The following is a 13,772-nucleotide window of genomic DNA, read 5'->3' as shown; positions in this document are numbered from 1 at the left end:
CAATCAACTGCAGAAATGCCTTCCAATATATGAGATATGTTAAATTTGTTTCCTAAAGAAGAGAATTCCAAGAAACACATTCAGATGGAAGCACACAATGCTGCAACTGACACTAGATTATTTCTATCTTAACCCTTTTGAGTTTTAAATAAAATGTAAGGAACTCAGTCATTAAGATAACCTACAAAAAGTTATTAAATTCTGACTAAGTTTAGCAGTACCATGAGCATTCTGGCTTGTCCTTTTTTGCTGCCCCTCTGCTGTACAGAGAACTCTGTACACACTCTCCCAGGGAAATAATCCACTCCACACACTTTATTAACATTAAAATAACACAAGAAAACTTCAGGTAATTAAGTTTAATGTGCTGCTCAACACACCATGGAATTTCACACAGCTTACAGTAATTCTTTACAGTTCACAATAACCTCACAGCAAAATCAAAATGGAGTAAAAACTGCCCCAGTATTGTTATGCAAGAGCTTGATTTTCTTCATGCTGCTCACCCTGAAAAGCAACACAATAATAACAGTTACAATATGATACTCAAATACCTAAATATGAAATAAGTTTGTATTGTTTCACTCTGTCTAGGGAAATGCATTTCCTTAATACAATCTTCCAACTTGGAAACAAGAGGAAATATCACAGTAAGTGCATTTGGGCTTTTCTATGTGCAGTGAACATAAAGAGAGCAAAATCTTATGTTTTCATGATATATAAACAGAAGTTTCACTATAGTGAAATACAGACCAACATTCAGCATTACAGTAAATTATTTGTCTGAGACTAACCACTCAATTGTCTGTAAGGAAAAGCTGTCTTACAGTCCCTTTGAAGTCACATCAGTGGAACAACCACAGACCCTGGTTTGTCGGGGTGAGGGGTGGTTGTTTTTGGTTTGTTGGTTTTTTTTTTCCTTAATTAAAAACAAACTATGAACACTAAATATTAAAAGCAGTACATGCAGAATCTTTTAGGCCAACTAAAAACTGCAACTGGTCAAAACAAGGCACTGAAAATTGATTTGTTTGGAGAGCACAGGAAGCTGTCCTACCAAGCAGATTATATTTATCAGGCGCTTTTTTTTCCCTTTTTCTTTTAAATTTAACTTTACTTTGCTGCTTGCTAAGAAGCTCCTCAGCTGTTCACCTTTGTCAAGGTAAGTCTTCAGCATTAACAGCTTGCTGGACCTTCTCTGGAGACTGTTTATTTACTTTCCAAGGGAATTGCACTTCACAACTGCCTTGTCTGGCCAGTAATCACACGGCTTTTCAGAGAACACACTACTCAAGATGAAGAGAAGTTCTGCAATACAGAGTCTTACAAAGTCCCACAGCTATGAGGAAAGCTGTGCAGCAAACACCATTACAAAAGGTGCTGCCAGTGCCATTTCAGGAGAGACAGGGACAGGCTGAAGCCTCCCACAAAGCTGGGGCTTCCCAACTCAACATTTGTTACTGACTGACACCAACTCATCCTACTCCACACTTGAATCTTGCTTGCTGAGCTGCTGTAACACTTCTGAGTATCTATTTTATATTTGTATTCCGTTTCATTTGTACTGAATTGAGGGAAAAAAATTATACAGTTCATAATCAAATCCCAAGAAAGTCAGTTCACAGAATCACAGAATAGCTTGGGTTGGAAGGGACCTTAAAGATCATCTTGTTCCAACCCCCTGGCACGGGCAGCTCTATCATGAGAATATGTCTTATTAACACAGATAAAGGAATTTTTGAATCCCTATGGTTCAACTACTGCAACAGGAAAAAATCTCAAATTCCCCAAAGCATCCTCAAAAACCCCTGTTCAACCACTTTGACTCATCACTTTTCAGTGTTACAGCAAATAACATATATTTTTAAAATATTGTTTATTATCTGCTTTGACAGCTTTGTAATTGTTATATGTACACTGGAAAAAAGAATTTTAAATTAGCTTGGTTAAATTCCAAATGTTAAAGTTAGAAGCTAATAACAGAAGAAGCATTGGAGAAGGACTGAAACCTTAATGGATGTGGGTTGGTAACTCTTCCATTTGGCTTTGCCCTGCTAATGCCCCTTTAAATCAGAATTTCTGTACATTCTTTCCTTCCTGTTATATCAATCTGCTGACTCCTCACAATAGCCACAATTCAAAAAGCCATTCCATTTCACCTGGCAAAAATCTCGAAGTCACTTGGCTCCCTCACTGTTTCTCCATCAACTTAATTCTCTACAAGTGCTGAAAGCCAATGTCATCAGGCTCCAAAAACCACACCAGAAACCAAACATTAAGCCACCAATGAAGCTGAATTTAACTGTTCTTCCTCCACTGTCTTTGATGTGTGCAGTTCCTAAACAGGTAGTGTTTAGCCAACCTAAAACTAGACTCAAGAGTAAAAAGCCTAGAATACACCAGCTGCTTTATGATTATTAACTCTGAATGTGTTAATAAAGCACCTACAATAAGACTTTGTTCTTTTCCTGACCCTTACAAGCACAAAATGAAAAGACATATTTGGTAAAGCCTAAAACAACAACAGGAAAACATGACAGCCAAATTCCTGGAAAGAAGGAAATACCTGCCTGCATCACCTCCCCTCAATAGGAAGTGCAGTACCATACCTTTGAAAACAAGAAAGTATACATTAACATAAGCACTGCTCCTTTCTGAAAAAAACTCCCTATTTCCTATTTGCCCAGATTTCTAAAACCTCTGAGCTAGCAACTGAGTTTGGTCTTACTTTTAACACGCAAGTCCAACTACAAACAGGACTTTGGGTAACTGACCTGACCCCTGTATGGACATCCCACAGCCAGTAAGAACCTCAGTGACATCAGCATTCTACCTCACTGCTCTCCTGTGAACCAATGACAAACCCAACCATCACCACTGATGTGTTCAGACACAGAAACACAAACCATTTTCACTATAGTGAGGTTATACAACTACTGCTGGTAGGTAAATATTCCCTGCAATAACACAGCAAGCCCTAGGATGCCTGTCTCATCACCTCTTATTTTTGACTCTCTTTTATCTTAGGCAGCTGTTGCTCCTTAGCCCTGTACAATTTGCACTGTGTACATGCCTGATCATTTGCCCAGCATTTTACGTAGTTGGTGGGATTTAGAACCTTCACATTGATATTATGAGACTGTTCCAAAGCCTCACTGCCATACCTTTCAGGGTGACAAAGGTGTTTTCAAACCAAACAAATTTTCACAATATTTCTTGCATCTCAGAAGGCTGAAGTAAGCAATCAATCAAACTCAAATCCTCTGTCTCACCTGTATCAAATCAGTCCCAGGAATTCAGTTACTGCTGCACTCCAAAACAAAATTATAGTGCCAGAGAAAAATGCTATTTTGAAGAACGCACTTGAATTTTTCAGCCTCATCAGCACTGGTATTTATTTGCTCCTGATCCAGCTTCCAAGAATTCTTCTCTGCCATAGAATTGCTTTCCGAACCCCAACTCGTTCACCTACTAAAATCAAAAGTAAGAACAATTAGGAAAGTCTCAAGGAAAACCACAGTGGATGATGAGAATCAGACAAACATGGTACTTGACATACTTCACCATACTGGCGAGGGGTTTGGACACATCATGCAATGCCAATGCAATGTCCTACGGTCTCTGTGTCTCCCTGTACACATTAGAAGATACAGTTTTTTAAAGGTCAGAAAACTAAGACATGGATGAATTATTCGGTAAGACTGTTGTGGATAATCAAAACCTAAAGAAAAAGTAATGGACAAGCATACCTATTGGAGGCTCCTCTGATCTCAACTGGGAATGCCCCAGTTACTGAAGACATTGCAGTAACAGACACCAGCAGTCCATGGGGTGGCCTCGCTGAGCACAGCACTATGTTTAGATAGTTTAACACATCACTTAGTGTGCAACATCACTTGGTCAACAATGAAACATCTTTCTTTTGAGAAAGGTTAAAGCACATGCAGTTGCCTGGACACTGCACTGCTGTAAAAGCCTAACTGCTGATGGGGGCACATGTAAAGTACTGGCTGTTTCCTTGATCACTCATGAGCCCTGTACACAATTAAGGAAGGCAGTCACTGGGTTTGTTGCTTGTACTCTTAGGTGTTTTACAACTTTTCCAATACCTCTTTCAGATTCTTGCCTCAGAAGGACTGGACCATTGATTATGCATCAAGACGCTTTTAGATAATGAAGCGGAGCATGAATGATATGAGTTTCTAATAAACAAAATTAAATATGATAATAAAATCCATAAATTCCAAGTGAGAAACATGCAAAAAACCTCAGTATCACTAATGTGTCCTCTGTCCTTGTCAAAGTGCAGTCCCCTGGTATCTCTTGCTTCTCTTCACAGTTACAGTTCTCACATCTCCAAATCCACAACAAGCAGATTCTTTAGGCAGCTGGTCACCATTGTCATACCTGCAAAAACAATCTGTTAAACACCTCTTCTTGCAAAAAAGTTGTGCCTGTTTACTCTGCAGTAGTGTCATGCGCTCAACTACACAAACAAGAAAACAAAGACAGAAAAACTTCTATGAAAGATACTCAAAATCTCCAATTTAAGTAGAATTAGCTGTATATTTTCCTTTTTATATACAACTTTTATCTCATTATTTTTAAACGTCAGCTACAGTCTTTCAAGTGGTAACAAGAAAAATATTTCATCCACCCTTCCCAAGTAAGGAGAGGACAGTACTAACATTCCATCTGCTGCTATTAAAGGAGTGCTGGCTGACAATGCTCTTTCTTCATTCCCAGTTATCCTTCTCACACCCTCAGAGAGGGGACAGTGTGGAACTTTAGACAATGGGTCATAGCTATCATACCTAGAAAGAAAAGACACAACTGGTATCAATACTCAGAATTATTTACTTAGTATTAGCAAACAGAGTATTGTGACAATCTACTCACATGTCCAGTAAAAAACCTGCGACTTCTGCATCATTTCTGAAATCCAGCTTTTCTTTAAGTATCAGCCACCGATCAATGTGATTTCCCACATAAATCCTTGTTTTCCCCCGTCTTCTATCAACACTTTGCTTTCTCTTTTTCTTCTCCAGAAAAGACAACACTGTGGGCCTTCCACACCTCTTTGCTGGCAGGGACATGGTGAGCCTGGAATTAAAGAAGAGGCTTTATTTAGAGGCAGCTCAGGACAACAGGTGGTACCTCAGCGTCCCGAGCCAGCATAGCGAGGGCTGATGGCCGAACACCTTTGGCTCCTCGCAAGTCAAGCACCCGCTGCAGCCCCGCACCGGCGGCTCCCGACCCGCGCCCACCCGCTCGGGTCTTCCCCCCTCGGCGTCTCTCCGCGGCCGCAGTGGCTGAGAGCGGGATGGTTTCCAGCAGGAACACGCTGAAGGACTGCGGGACAGCCCCTCACACCGCTCCTGAGGGGAGGGCACATTCCCCTTCACACCGTTCTTGAGGGGAGGGCACATTCCCCTTCACACCGTTCTTGAGGGGAGGCGACATTCCCGCCCCACGCCGCTCCTGAGGAGAGGCGACATTCCCCCTCACACAGCTCCTGAGGGGAAGGGGACATTCCCCCTCACGCAGCTCCTGAGGGGAAGGGGACATTCCCCCTCACGCAGCTCCTGAGGGGAAGGGGACATTACCTCTCACACAGCTCCTGAGGGGAGGCGACATTACCCCTCACGCAGCTCCTGAGGAGATGGGACATTCCCGCCCCACGCGGCTCCTGAGGTGGGAGGACATTCCCACTCACACCGCTCCTGAGGGGAGGGCACATGCCCGCCCCATGCCGCTCCAGGGACAGACCCACAGACACAAACATTCCCGCCTCATGCCACCCCTGAGGGGACACCAGCCCCTCACGCCGCTCCTGAGAGAGGACAAGCGCACCTCATAGCACCCCTGCGAGGTACGCCCGCCCCTCCCTTTTCCCCGCCGCCAGTCTCCCGCTGCTCCCGGCGGGCTGCTGTCTGTCGGTCGGGGTCGGTCTGTCCGTCCCTCAGCCGCCGCCGCCACAGACCGAGGTAAACAGGGGACACGTGACCGACGGCGCGTGCTGATGACGCGAGGATCACGTGAGGGCGGGGAGGGGCCCGGCCCGGGTTTAAGGAAAAAGGCTAAAAATCAAAAGGGTTTTAAATGTTAAACCAAATGACTCGAAACCTGTCCTGAGGGAGCAGCCAGTGGCGCTCAGGTAAAAACTGCTCTCAGCCCTTCGTTGAAACCTAGAGGAAGAAGTAACCCGGCATGGTTTGAGTTTTTTTTAATATTTGTTTAATAACAAACTTCAATTACATGTGTTACGCACAATTTAAAAAATCTACTGTTTTCCCGAGCAGCAATTCGCAGGAAGAATATCCAAAGTACAAGGTTATCCTACCTTCCGAAAGGCCAGATTCAGAGACAAAACTAGAATTTTTCTCTGAAGAGCAAAAAATGTTTGAAATGTGACCTACCTGTTAAAATGTTAAATCACTGACACCAAGAGGAAGAAAATGCAGTGAGAATTTGCAATCTCTGTTGTCACAGTGTGTTCTAATAGCGACATGTACGAAAACTGCATTCCACCAGGTCCTTGGCAGCTCCGCAAGATGCAGCCTGCTGTTTTAAAATAAGTAACTAAAAACTCAGACCAAGTTGGCCAGCAATATTTGGATAATTTTATGTAAACAAGAGAGGGACAATCATACCTGCCAATTTATTTTTTTTATTATTTCTACTTCAGCTTTGGTAGAGTCACAGTAACAACTCAAGTTGGCTCAAGAACTAGTAGGTGACTGAAGTCTTATAAAAATATTTATTTTCATTTTCTGAATCAGCTGAATAACCAAAACAAATTTTTGTTTGTTTGTTTGTCCAGTATTTACATAACTTGAAAATAAAGAGCTGGAGAAAATGGCCATCACTCCCTGAAGTTTGTCTTTTGTCATTTACATCTTCAGCCTGTGAGAGGTTTTCATAGTACATTTTACTATGTGAGTTAACAGAGAAGTGAAATTTAAAAGCATTATTGTAGTTTAATTATAGTTTTGCTCAAAATAGCCCAAATTCTCAGTGATACATGTGCATAAAAGTAATCCCTTACACTTTACCCATTTAATTTAGATATAATTTCTCATAATTTACCATTATTTCTGTAAAATATCTACTTGGTGATACTGTTTCCAAGTGAACAGGACTGGTTTAGAGGCTTTTCATATTTTGTTCTTCTGATTGCCTTGACAAATATAATTATTGTTTGTATAGCTAGATCCACATTCCAAAGAACAGAATTGTGTTAACACCAAAACCTGTTGTGTGCTTAAGGTTCCTGTTTATTTTGGAATCACAAAGGTGCTGGGAGGAGCAAGAAGGTACAAACAACATTTAGTTCTACCAAGTAATTTGGAAACAAAAGCAGTCGTGCAACAACTTACCTTTTATGCCTGCTAAGCTAAGCAAGCTACTGCTGTTATGCATGCTAATAAAGTTAAAAATAGCATGTAAAAACAGAGGACCGTGTCAGTGTCCTCAAAAATTAATTACTACATAAGAAAAAATTTCAAAGCTGTTAAGTTAATGTATATTTGCCATTTTTGTGAGGGTGGTTTTTTTCTTCTTTTCATCTCTTTAGGATCTGCCAGACAGTGTTTATTTCAGCTGCTGGAGCTGATCCTGTCTGTGTGACAAACACAGCACAGAAATGCTTTCAATCCCACCAATATTTGTACTGATGTTGGTTTTACCACCTGGACATCCCTGTCAACAAGGTGAATATTTTTTGCCCCTGAGCAGTTTCACACAGGTCCTGAAATGAGCAGCATTCCTGGGACGTGGAATTGTGTCTTATGAAGCAGCAGCTGCTACTGAGGAATGAAATTCCAAAGCCAATTCCCCAGGCCACAAAGGTTGGGGTTTCTTCTCTGTAGTAATGCACAAACGTGGAACAGAGGGCACCAGGTGCAGAAGCTGCCTCCTCCCAACCCCAAACTGCAGCCATGCAGGAAGGAATTTCAGAGGTTTATATATATATTTATATATGTATTTATAGAGGTTTGTATGGCAGTCTCATAGCTACAGCAGCTCACTCTCTCCCCCTCCATCAGTGAAAAATCCTGGCTGTGCTATCACCTTGCTGCTGATGAATATATTTCCCTGTGCTTCAGTAGTTTCCAGAGCAAACATCTTGTTTAGCATGGCAGTAGTGCACCCAGAAACCTCCTGAAGTGTGGTTTTCATTTCAAAATGCCCTGTGTTGCTACAGGAGCTATCAGTTAACCCAGGAACATGTCTAAGTACCCCATTTATCTTCTGTTTTATGAGATGGGATTGAGAAACTGCTCCCTGGAAATGCCAATGCAAACTTCTTCATACAGTAATTAAAGTATTTGTGTAATGGGATAAAACCCTCACAGAGACCAAGCTGATCCAGCCCAGTATCCTGTTTCCAGAAGGCATGGGAAGCTCAGCCCTTTCACTGGGTGTTCTCCCAGATTCCAGTTATCCATGATTTAAGGGCTTGGAAGATGAGGATGACTCTAAACCATTTGATTAAGCAGATGTGGGAAGACCTACACCTCAGGAACAGAATCCCTTTTAGACCCCTCTTAATATTTTGGACTTCATAGTGTCCTACTTTAGGGAGTCTTTACTTTGCTTTTTGTATTTGTTACATAATGGTTATTTCTAGATAGAAAGGGAGCTATGACACTGGCACAAAGACATTTGTTTCCATGTTCCAGTGCAATACTGACACCTCATTAAAAGACACAGCACAGCAATGACATGAATAAGCCCCCCAAAGACCATCTCTCATCTTGTAACCAGTCTTTCTAACCCAAAACAGAATCAAAGCAACTATTTAATAAATAAACATAAGTATAAAGCTGGAAACTGAAAACCACAGGGTTTATCACCCACGATTCATTCCAGCAGGAGACTTTGCTTGTGTTAGATGCTTAGTGCTTTCAGAACCCCTCAAATTGTTAGGAACAGAATATGAAAGATAAATTGACATTCAGTTAAAGGGGAACACATTCATTTCCAAACTGAGCCTCTGGTCATTTCATTATACAGCACAGGAGCTACTTTATTCTAAGAGATTTTAAGGAAAGTGAAGCCAAGACCTACACTGCACCTTGAGCAGTGTAATTCAAGTAATACCAAAGTAGAATTCCTCACATTTATTGTTCACTGCTGAGGTTGGATGATTCATCACATTTAAATTCTTTCACATGAGCTTCCTAACTTCCTTCTTTTATCTGATATCATCATATCTGAAAAGCATTCATTTTTGTCCAAAAAAGAAACTGAATTATGCTGTGTGGTACCTAACATGCAATAAAACATGCAGAAAACATGAAGTAAAAAAAAAAAAAAAAAGGAAGTCAATCAAACCAAGAAGCTGAAGCATTTTTACTACAGAAAAATAGCATCTCTAACAATATATTTGTTTCATGTTTCCTATTTTTACTTTCTCCCCCTCACCATCTGCCTCTGTTCTGCTTTTTTCTTTCAAAAAGCATCCACCTCATTTCGCTTCACTCACCTCATCACAGGATTCAGGCTGAAATAAAACACAATCCCCACTGCCAAAGCCAAAAAAGCACTACCTCTTCATAAAAGACCTTCCAAAAATAACTCTCCTTTTTCTTACAGTAGCTGTAGATCTTTAAGGGAAGCAATCCTTCTCGATTCAGTGCTTTGCTGCAAACCCTCTAGGCAAAGGAACTTGAGCTTTTTGGCCCCTGGTAGCTCTGGGTTGTACCTGTGCCTTCAGTCCTGTTTTTTTTGGCAAATCTTTCCCTGTTCTTTTGGTAGCCAGCACTGAATCCCACAAGAGTGAGATCCCGTAGTGTGGAGAAAGAAGATGAATTACAGAATGTGCAGTTCCTGAGCAAGGACTACTCCTTCCATCATGGAAGCACCTCAGTAATGGCCAGGGGGATTTGCTATTCTGTGGAGCAGAGTCCTACTGCTTTGCTTAAGACACCCTGCGTGAAAATAAAACCATTTTGGGGAGACAATCCTCAGAAGGAAATGGTGAGAAATAGACTGTCCATCTTAGACATGCGTGCCATGCAGTGGCCAGGAGAGCCTGGCAGTGCCAGAACCTGCACTGTGCTGTGTGCAGAGGAAGCAAAGGATAATGAGGAAAAAATGGAATATAAAAAGGTACCAACCTGTGGCAGCACCATAATCTGAGTCTGGAGGCAAGTCCCTGCAGGGCCAGAGAGGTCAGAACAAACGCTCTGATTTGTGAGTCAATCCTCTGCAGCAGCCTTAGTGAATTTGTTACTGCAGTCAGTGTATGGACTAAGGAAAACTTCTGGGTCCAGCCAGGGTAGAGCCCTGAGCCTCTGGATGTCTTGGGGGGAACCTGTTCTGTGCAGTGCAGTGAGGAGCTGAGCCAGGTCAGACACTCTCCCAAGGCACCCAGTGCCCATCCTCGTGCCTTCCAGGCCTGCGGGACCTTGGCACGGGAGCAGCAGTAAGGAGTAAAGGACCCGCTGATATCCTGGCCGTGTCTCTGGGGGTCCTGGGAGCTGGTGGGGTGCCAGAGGGGGCTCCCAGAATCACAGAATCAGTTACACTGGAAAAGCCCCTGAGACAATCGCGTCCAACCTGTGACCAAACCCCGCCTTGTCAACCAGACCATGGCACTGACTGCAATGTCCAGCGGTTTCTGGAACACGTCCGGGGATGGTGACTCCTCCCTGGGCAGTCCATTCTGATGTTTAATCACTCATTTAATGAATAAAATCTTCCTGATGTGCATCCTAAACCTCCCCTAGTGCCACTCCCGTCTCCTCCTGCCACAACTGACCCTGCCCTGTCAGGGGAACGTGGTCACCCCTAAGCTCCCCATTCCAGGCTTGGAGTGATGAGACGGAGAAAAAAATATGGAACGCTTCACGAATTTGCGTGTCATCCTTGCGCAGGGGCCATGCTAATCTTCTCTGTATCGTTCCAATTTTAGTATATGTGCTGCCGAAGCGAGCACGAATCTTTCTCTCCACCCATCGCTATTTGTACCCACAGGATGCGGGTTCCGCAAGGTCAGGATGACCCGGGAGGGACAATTCGGCGGTGCCGGTGGGAGGAGCAGGAGCCGTGCACAGCAGCCCGGCCGTACCGAGGGTCTGGCGGGCAGGAGACGGCGGAAAAAGGGGAACAGACCCCAAATCCGGCCTAACCCGGGTTATGCAAATAGCCCTGCTGTATGCAAATGAGCGCAAAGCACTCTGGGACGGGGCGGTACCGGAGCTCCTCACGGGGCCGGTTTGTACCAACGACCCTCGGCGGGTTTCTGAGTCCCGTTCGGCCGTGCGCAGCTGGGAATGTCACACGTTTCTGTGGTGACACATCGGTGGTTTGGGCTTAAAGTAGTTAATATTGCTGACCTGTGGCGGTATGCGGGTGGCTGAAGCCATTTGTCGCCTCACGGAATCCCAGAATCGATCGGGTTGGAAGGCCCGACTGGAGATGACAGCCCCGTGCCAAGGCAGGGTCGCCTGGAGCAGGTGACACAGGGACCCACGCCGGTGCATTGGAATGGCTGCAGCGAGGGAGACTCCACCGCTGCCTGGACAGCCGTTCCACTGCTCTGCCACCCAGTGCGAAGAGATTCCTCCTCCTGCTGAGGCGAAACTTCTTGTGTTTTAGTTTATGACCATTACTCCTTACATATTTGGAGTGCATGTCCGGAGCAGGCGGCTGTGGCCGCGTGGCTGCGGGGACGGGCGGGGAGCGAGGCCTGTGAGACGCTTCTAAGGCGGGGCAGGAGCACAGTTGGTTGTGCAGCAGAGTGGCGCAGCGGAAGCGTGCTGGGCCCATAACCCAGAGGTCGATGGATCGAAACCATCCTCTGCTAGCTGATCTTTTTCGTCTCTCTCCTGGTTGTTTTTGGGTGTGGGGGACAGTGGTGTGGCTGGTGCGAGCACAGTTGTTTTTGCTAAAATCTTGGCTCCGTGCGGTACGGCTGGTGCAAGGGAAGGACGGACAGAGCGCTGAGCAGTAAGATGCCTACAGCCGTTCTTCTGGTGACTGTAATAAAAGGAATTGATTCGTGCTAACTAAATTGTGACTGTTATTAAAGTTAATATTAGAAGCAATCAAAAGAATCAGTGTTACAAGGCAGATGTACCACTTTACAGATGTTACATGTTAAAATTGACGTACAGGATGTAGTTTGGAAGATCAGTGATGTCCCAAGATGAAAACGGCCTTGAGATGGACAAAATTAGAACAACTTTAAGCATTGGGCCTAAAAATCATTAAATATCAGACTAGTTAGTGGACTTAGACAACACAACACTTAGTACGCACACACAAACCTGTGAGGTTATCCAGAGGACAACGAGGAAGAGGAGAAACCTTCACCAAAAGACCACGAAAAGAAGACTGGAGATCCCCTAACAACAAGTGAGGCAAGTGCCGTGAAGAAAAGTGACATAAAGTAAAAAAAAAATCGTAAATAGAAGGAAACTTACGAGAAACATTAATGAATATGTATAAGCATACAGTATATAAGTTTAGCTTGAAGTGCTTTGTTTTGTACGTGAGGTGGGGTGATAAAGCCCTCCCTGTACCCCGGTCGGTTTTGCTTATGCTTTAATCATACTTAATTACTGGCAAATTACATATATAAATTGTAATTTTTTACTAAATTGTATTATTTTACTAAACTGTATTATTTTTTACCAAATTACTATTAAATTCAGTAAATTGTATTTATTTTAAATTAAACTAGTATTAAGTCAAGGGACCTAGTTATAAAAATTCTAATTTAATTTATAACATGCTTTTTGAAGGTCTGTAGAGTCACAGGATGGTTTGGGTGGGAAGGAAGCCTTAAAGACCATTTAGTCCCACCCCCTGCCATGGTTAGGGACACACCAAGTTACTCAGAGCCCCGTCCCACCTGGCTTTGATTGTTTCCAGGGATGGGGCATCTCTGGGCACCCTCTGCCAGTGCCTCAGCACTCTTGTTGGGAAAAGATTTTTCTTCATCTTTCATAAGAAAGCTCCCTTATACACTGAAATGTCACAAGGTCACCCAGGAGCCTTCTCTGCTCCAGGCTGAGCAGCCCCAGCTCTCTCGGCCTTTCCTCATACAAGTGCTCCTCTGAGCATCCTGGTCCCTTCGTCTGACCCGCTCCAGGAGATCCACGCCTTTAATTAGGCAGCAAAAACTCCTTCCACACATCTGTCGTTTTCCCCTGCCTTGCTGGATGAAATGAAACATTGTGGCAATGCCGAACATAGCAAGCACGCTCCCAGCAGAAAGTGCAGGAAAGCAAAAAAAAACCACGAACGTGAAATCTTGATGTTGAAAGTCTGTGTTCGGCCTCTGGATGGCATGATCTGAGGAAAAGGCTCCGTGAATTTATTTAATGCCACAGTGCTTCTCAGAGGGCGTTGTTTTCAGGGCTGTAGAACGTGAGAAATAAATAGTGTAATTCTTACATGGAATGAGTACGTGCGGAATACATGGAAGAAGAACGAGGCAGGGGTTTTGTTGACAGATCCATAAAAATTGTGGAATGTTTTTCTCCCTGTATTTGGCTCAGTAGGCGCGGCTCGGGGGGTCGCACTGTGCGGTTCCATGGTGTAATGGTTAGCACTCTGGACTCTGAATCCAGCGATCCGAGTTCAAATCTCGGTGGAACCTGGAAGTTTTTGCCGCAACCACATTTCTTTACTGCTCAGAACCATGGAGAATGGCTTGACGGCGTTTTGCATGGGCTGTTGGAGTGCCCTAAACATCCCACGCCTCGTAAAAAACGCACCTAAAGTAGGAAAGTAACCAGAGAGCTTTCCTGGTTCAC

The 13,772-nt window shown here is 43.8% G+C and overlaps 1 protein-coding gene, 1 long non-coding RNA gene and 3 other non-coding genes across 5 annotated transcripts; 3 read left to right on the top strand and 2 right to left on the bottom strand.

Moving 5' to 3' along the window:
- Nucleotides 1-344: 344 nt before the first annotated feature.
- Nucleotides 345-6,075, bottom strand: LOC148182714 (uncharacterized). Its single transcript, XM_088065368.1, has 7 exons — nucleotides 5,854-6,075; nucleotides 4,900-5,103; nucleotides 4,689-4,814; nucleotides 3,750-4,407; nucleotides 3,560-3,631; nucleotides 3,273-3,471; nucleotides 345-507 (listed from the first exon to the last, which is right to left on the bottom strand). The coding sequence occupies exons 1-4, from the start codon at nucleotides 5,856-5,858 to the stop codon at nucleotides 4,299-4,301; spliced, it is 444 nt and encodes a 147-aa protein (XP_087921494.1). The 5' UTR covers nucleotides 5,859-6,075; the 3' UTR covers nucleotides 345-507; nucleotides 3,273-3,471; nucleotides 3,560-3,631; nucleotides 3,750-4,298.
- A 29-nt stretch (nucleotides 6,076-6,104) lies between these two features.
- Nucleotides 6,105-12,442, top strand: LOC148182711 (uncharacterized). Its single transcript, XR_015774314.1, has 3 exons — nucleotides 6,105-6,157; nucleotides 6,824-6,938; nucleotides 7,577-12,442. It is a non-coding gene; the product is annotated as an uncharacterized LOC148182711 (long non-coding RNA).
- Nucleotides 10,839-10,945, bottom strand: LOC148182713 (U6 spliceosomal RNA). Its single transcript, XR_015774360.1, has one exon. It is a non-coding gene; the product is annotated as a U6 spliceosomal RNA (small nuclear RNA).
- TRNAM-CAU (transfer RNA methionine (anticodon CAU)) lies at nucleotides 11,744-11,815 on the top strand. The gene has a single exon. It is a non-coding gene; the product is annotated as a tRNA-Met (tRNA).
- A 1,101-nt stretch (nucleotides 12,443-13,543) lies between the features above and the next one.
- Nucleotides 13,544-13,615, top strand: TRNAQ-CUG (transfer RNA glutamine (anticodon CUG)). The gene has a single exon. It is a non-coding gene; the product is annotated as a tRNA-Gln (tRNA).
- Nucleotides 13,616-13,772: the final 157 nt, after the last annotated feature.

Source organism: Pseudopodoces humilis, chromosome 21 (assembly GCF_049639895.1).
Source record: "Pseudopodoces humilis isolate 2021_Gansu_Grassland_sample_001 chromosome 21, ASM4963989v1, whole genome shotgun sequence".
Taxonomy (NCBI): domain Eukaryota; kingdom Metazoa; phylum Chordata; class Aves; order Passeriformes; family Paridae; genus Pseudopodoces; species Pseudopodoces humilis.
This window is presented reverse-complemented; position numbering and strand designations above follow the sequence as displayed.

Excerpts from the sequence above, each read along its gene's own strand:
- LOC148182714 (XM_088065368.1), bottom strand. Across the intron at positions 4,815-4,899 it reads GCAGGTTTTTTACTGGACAT|GTATGATAGCTATGACCCAT; the intron begins GTGAGTAGATTG and ends TTTTCTTTCTAG. Across the intron at positions 4,408-4,688 it reads TTAATAGCAGCAGATGGAAT|GTATGACAATGGTGACCAGC; the intron begins GTTAGTACTGTC and ends TTGTTTTTGCAG.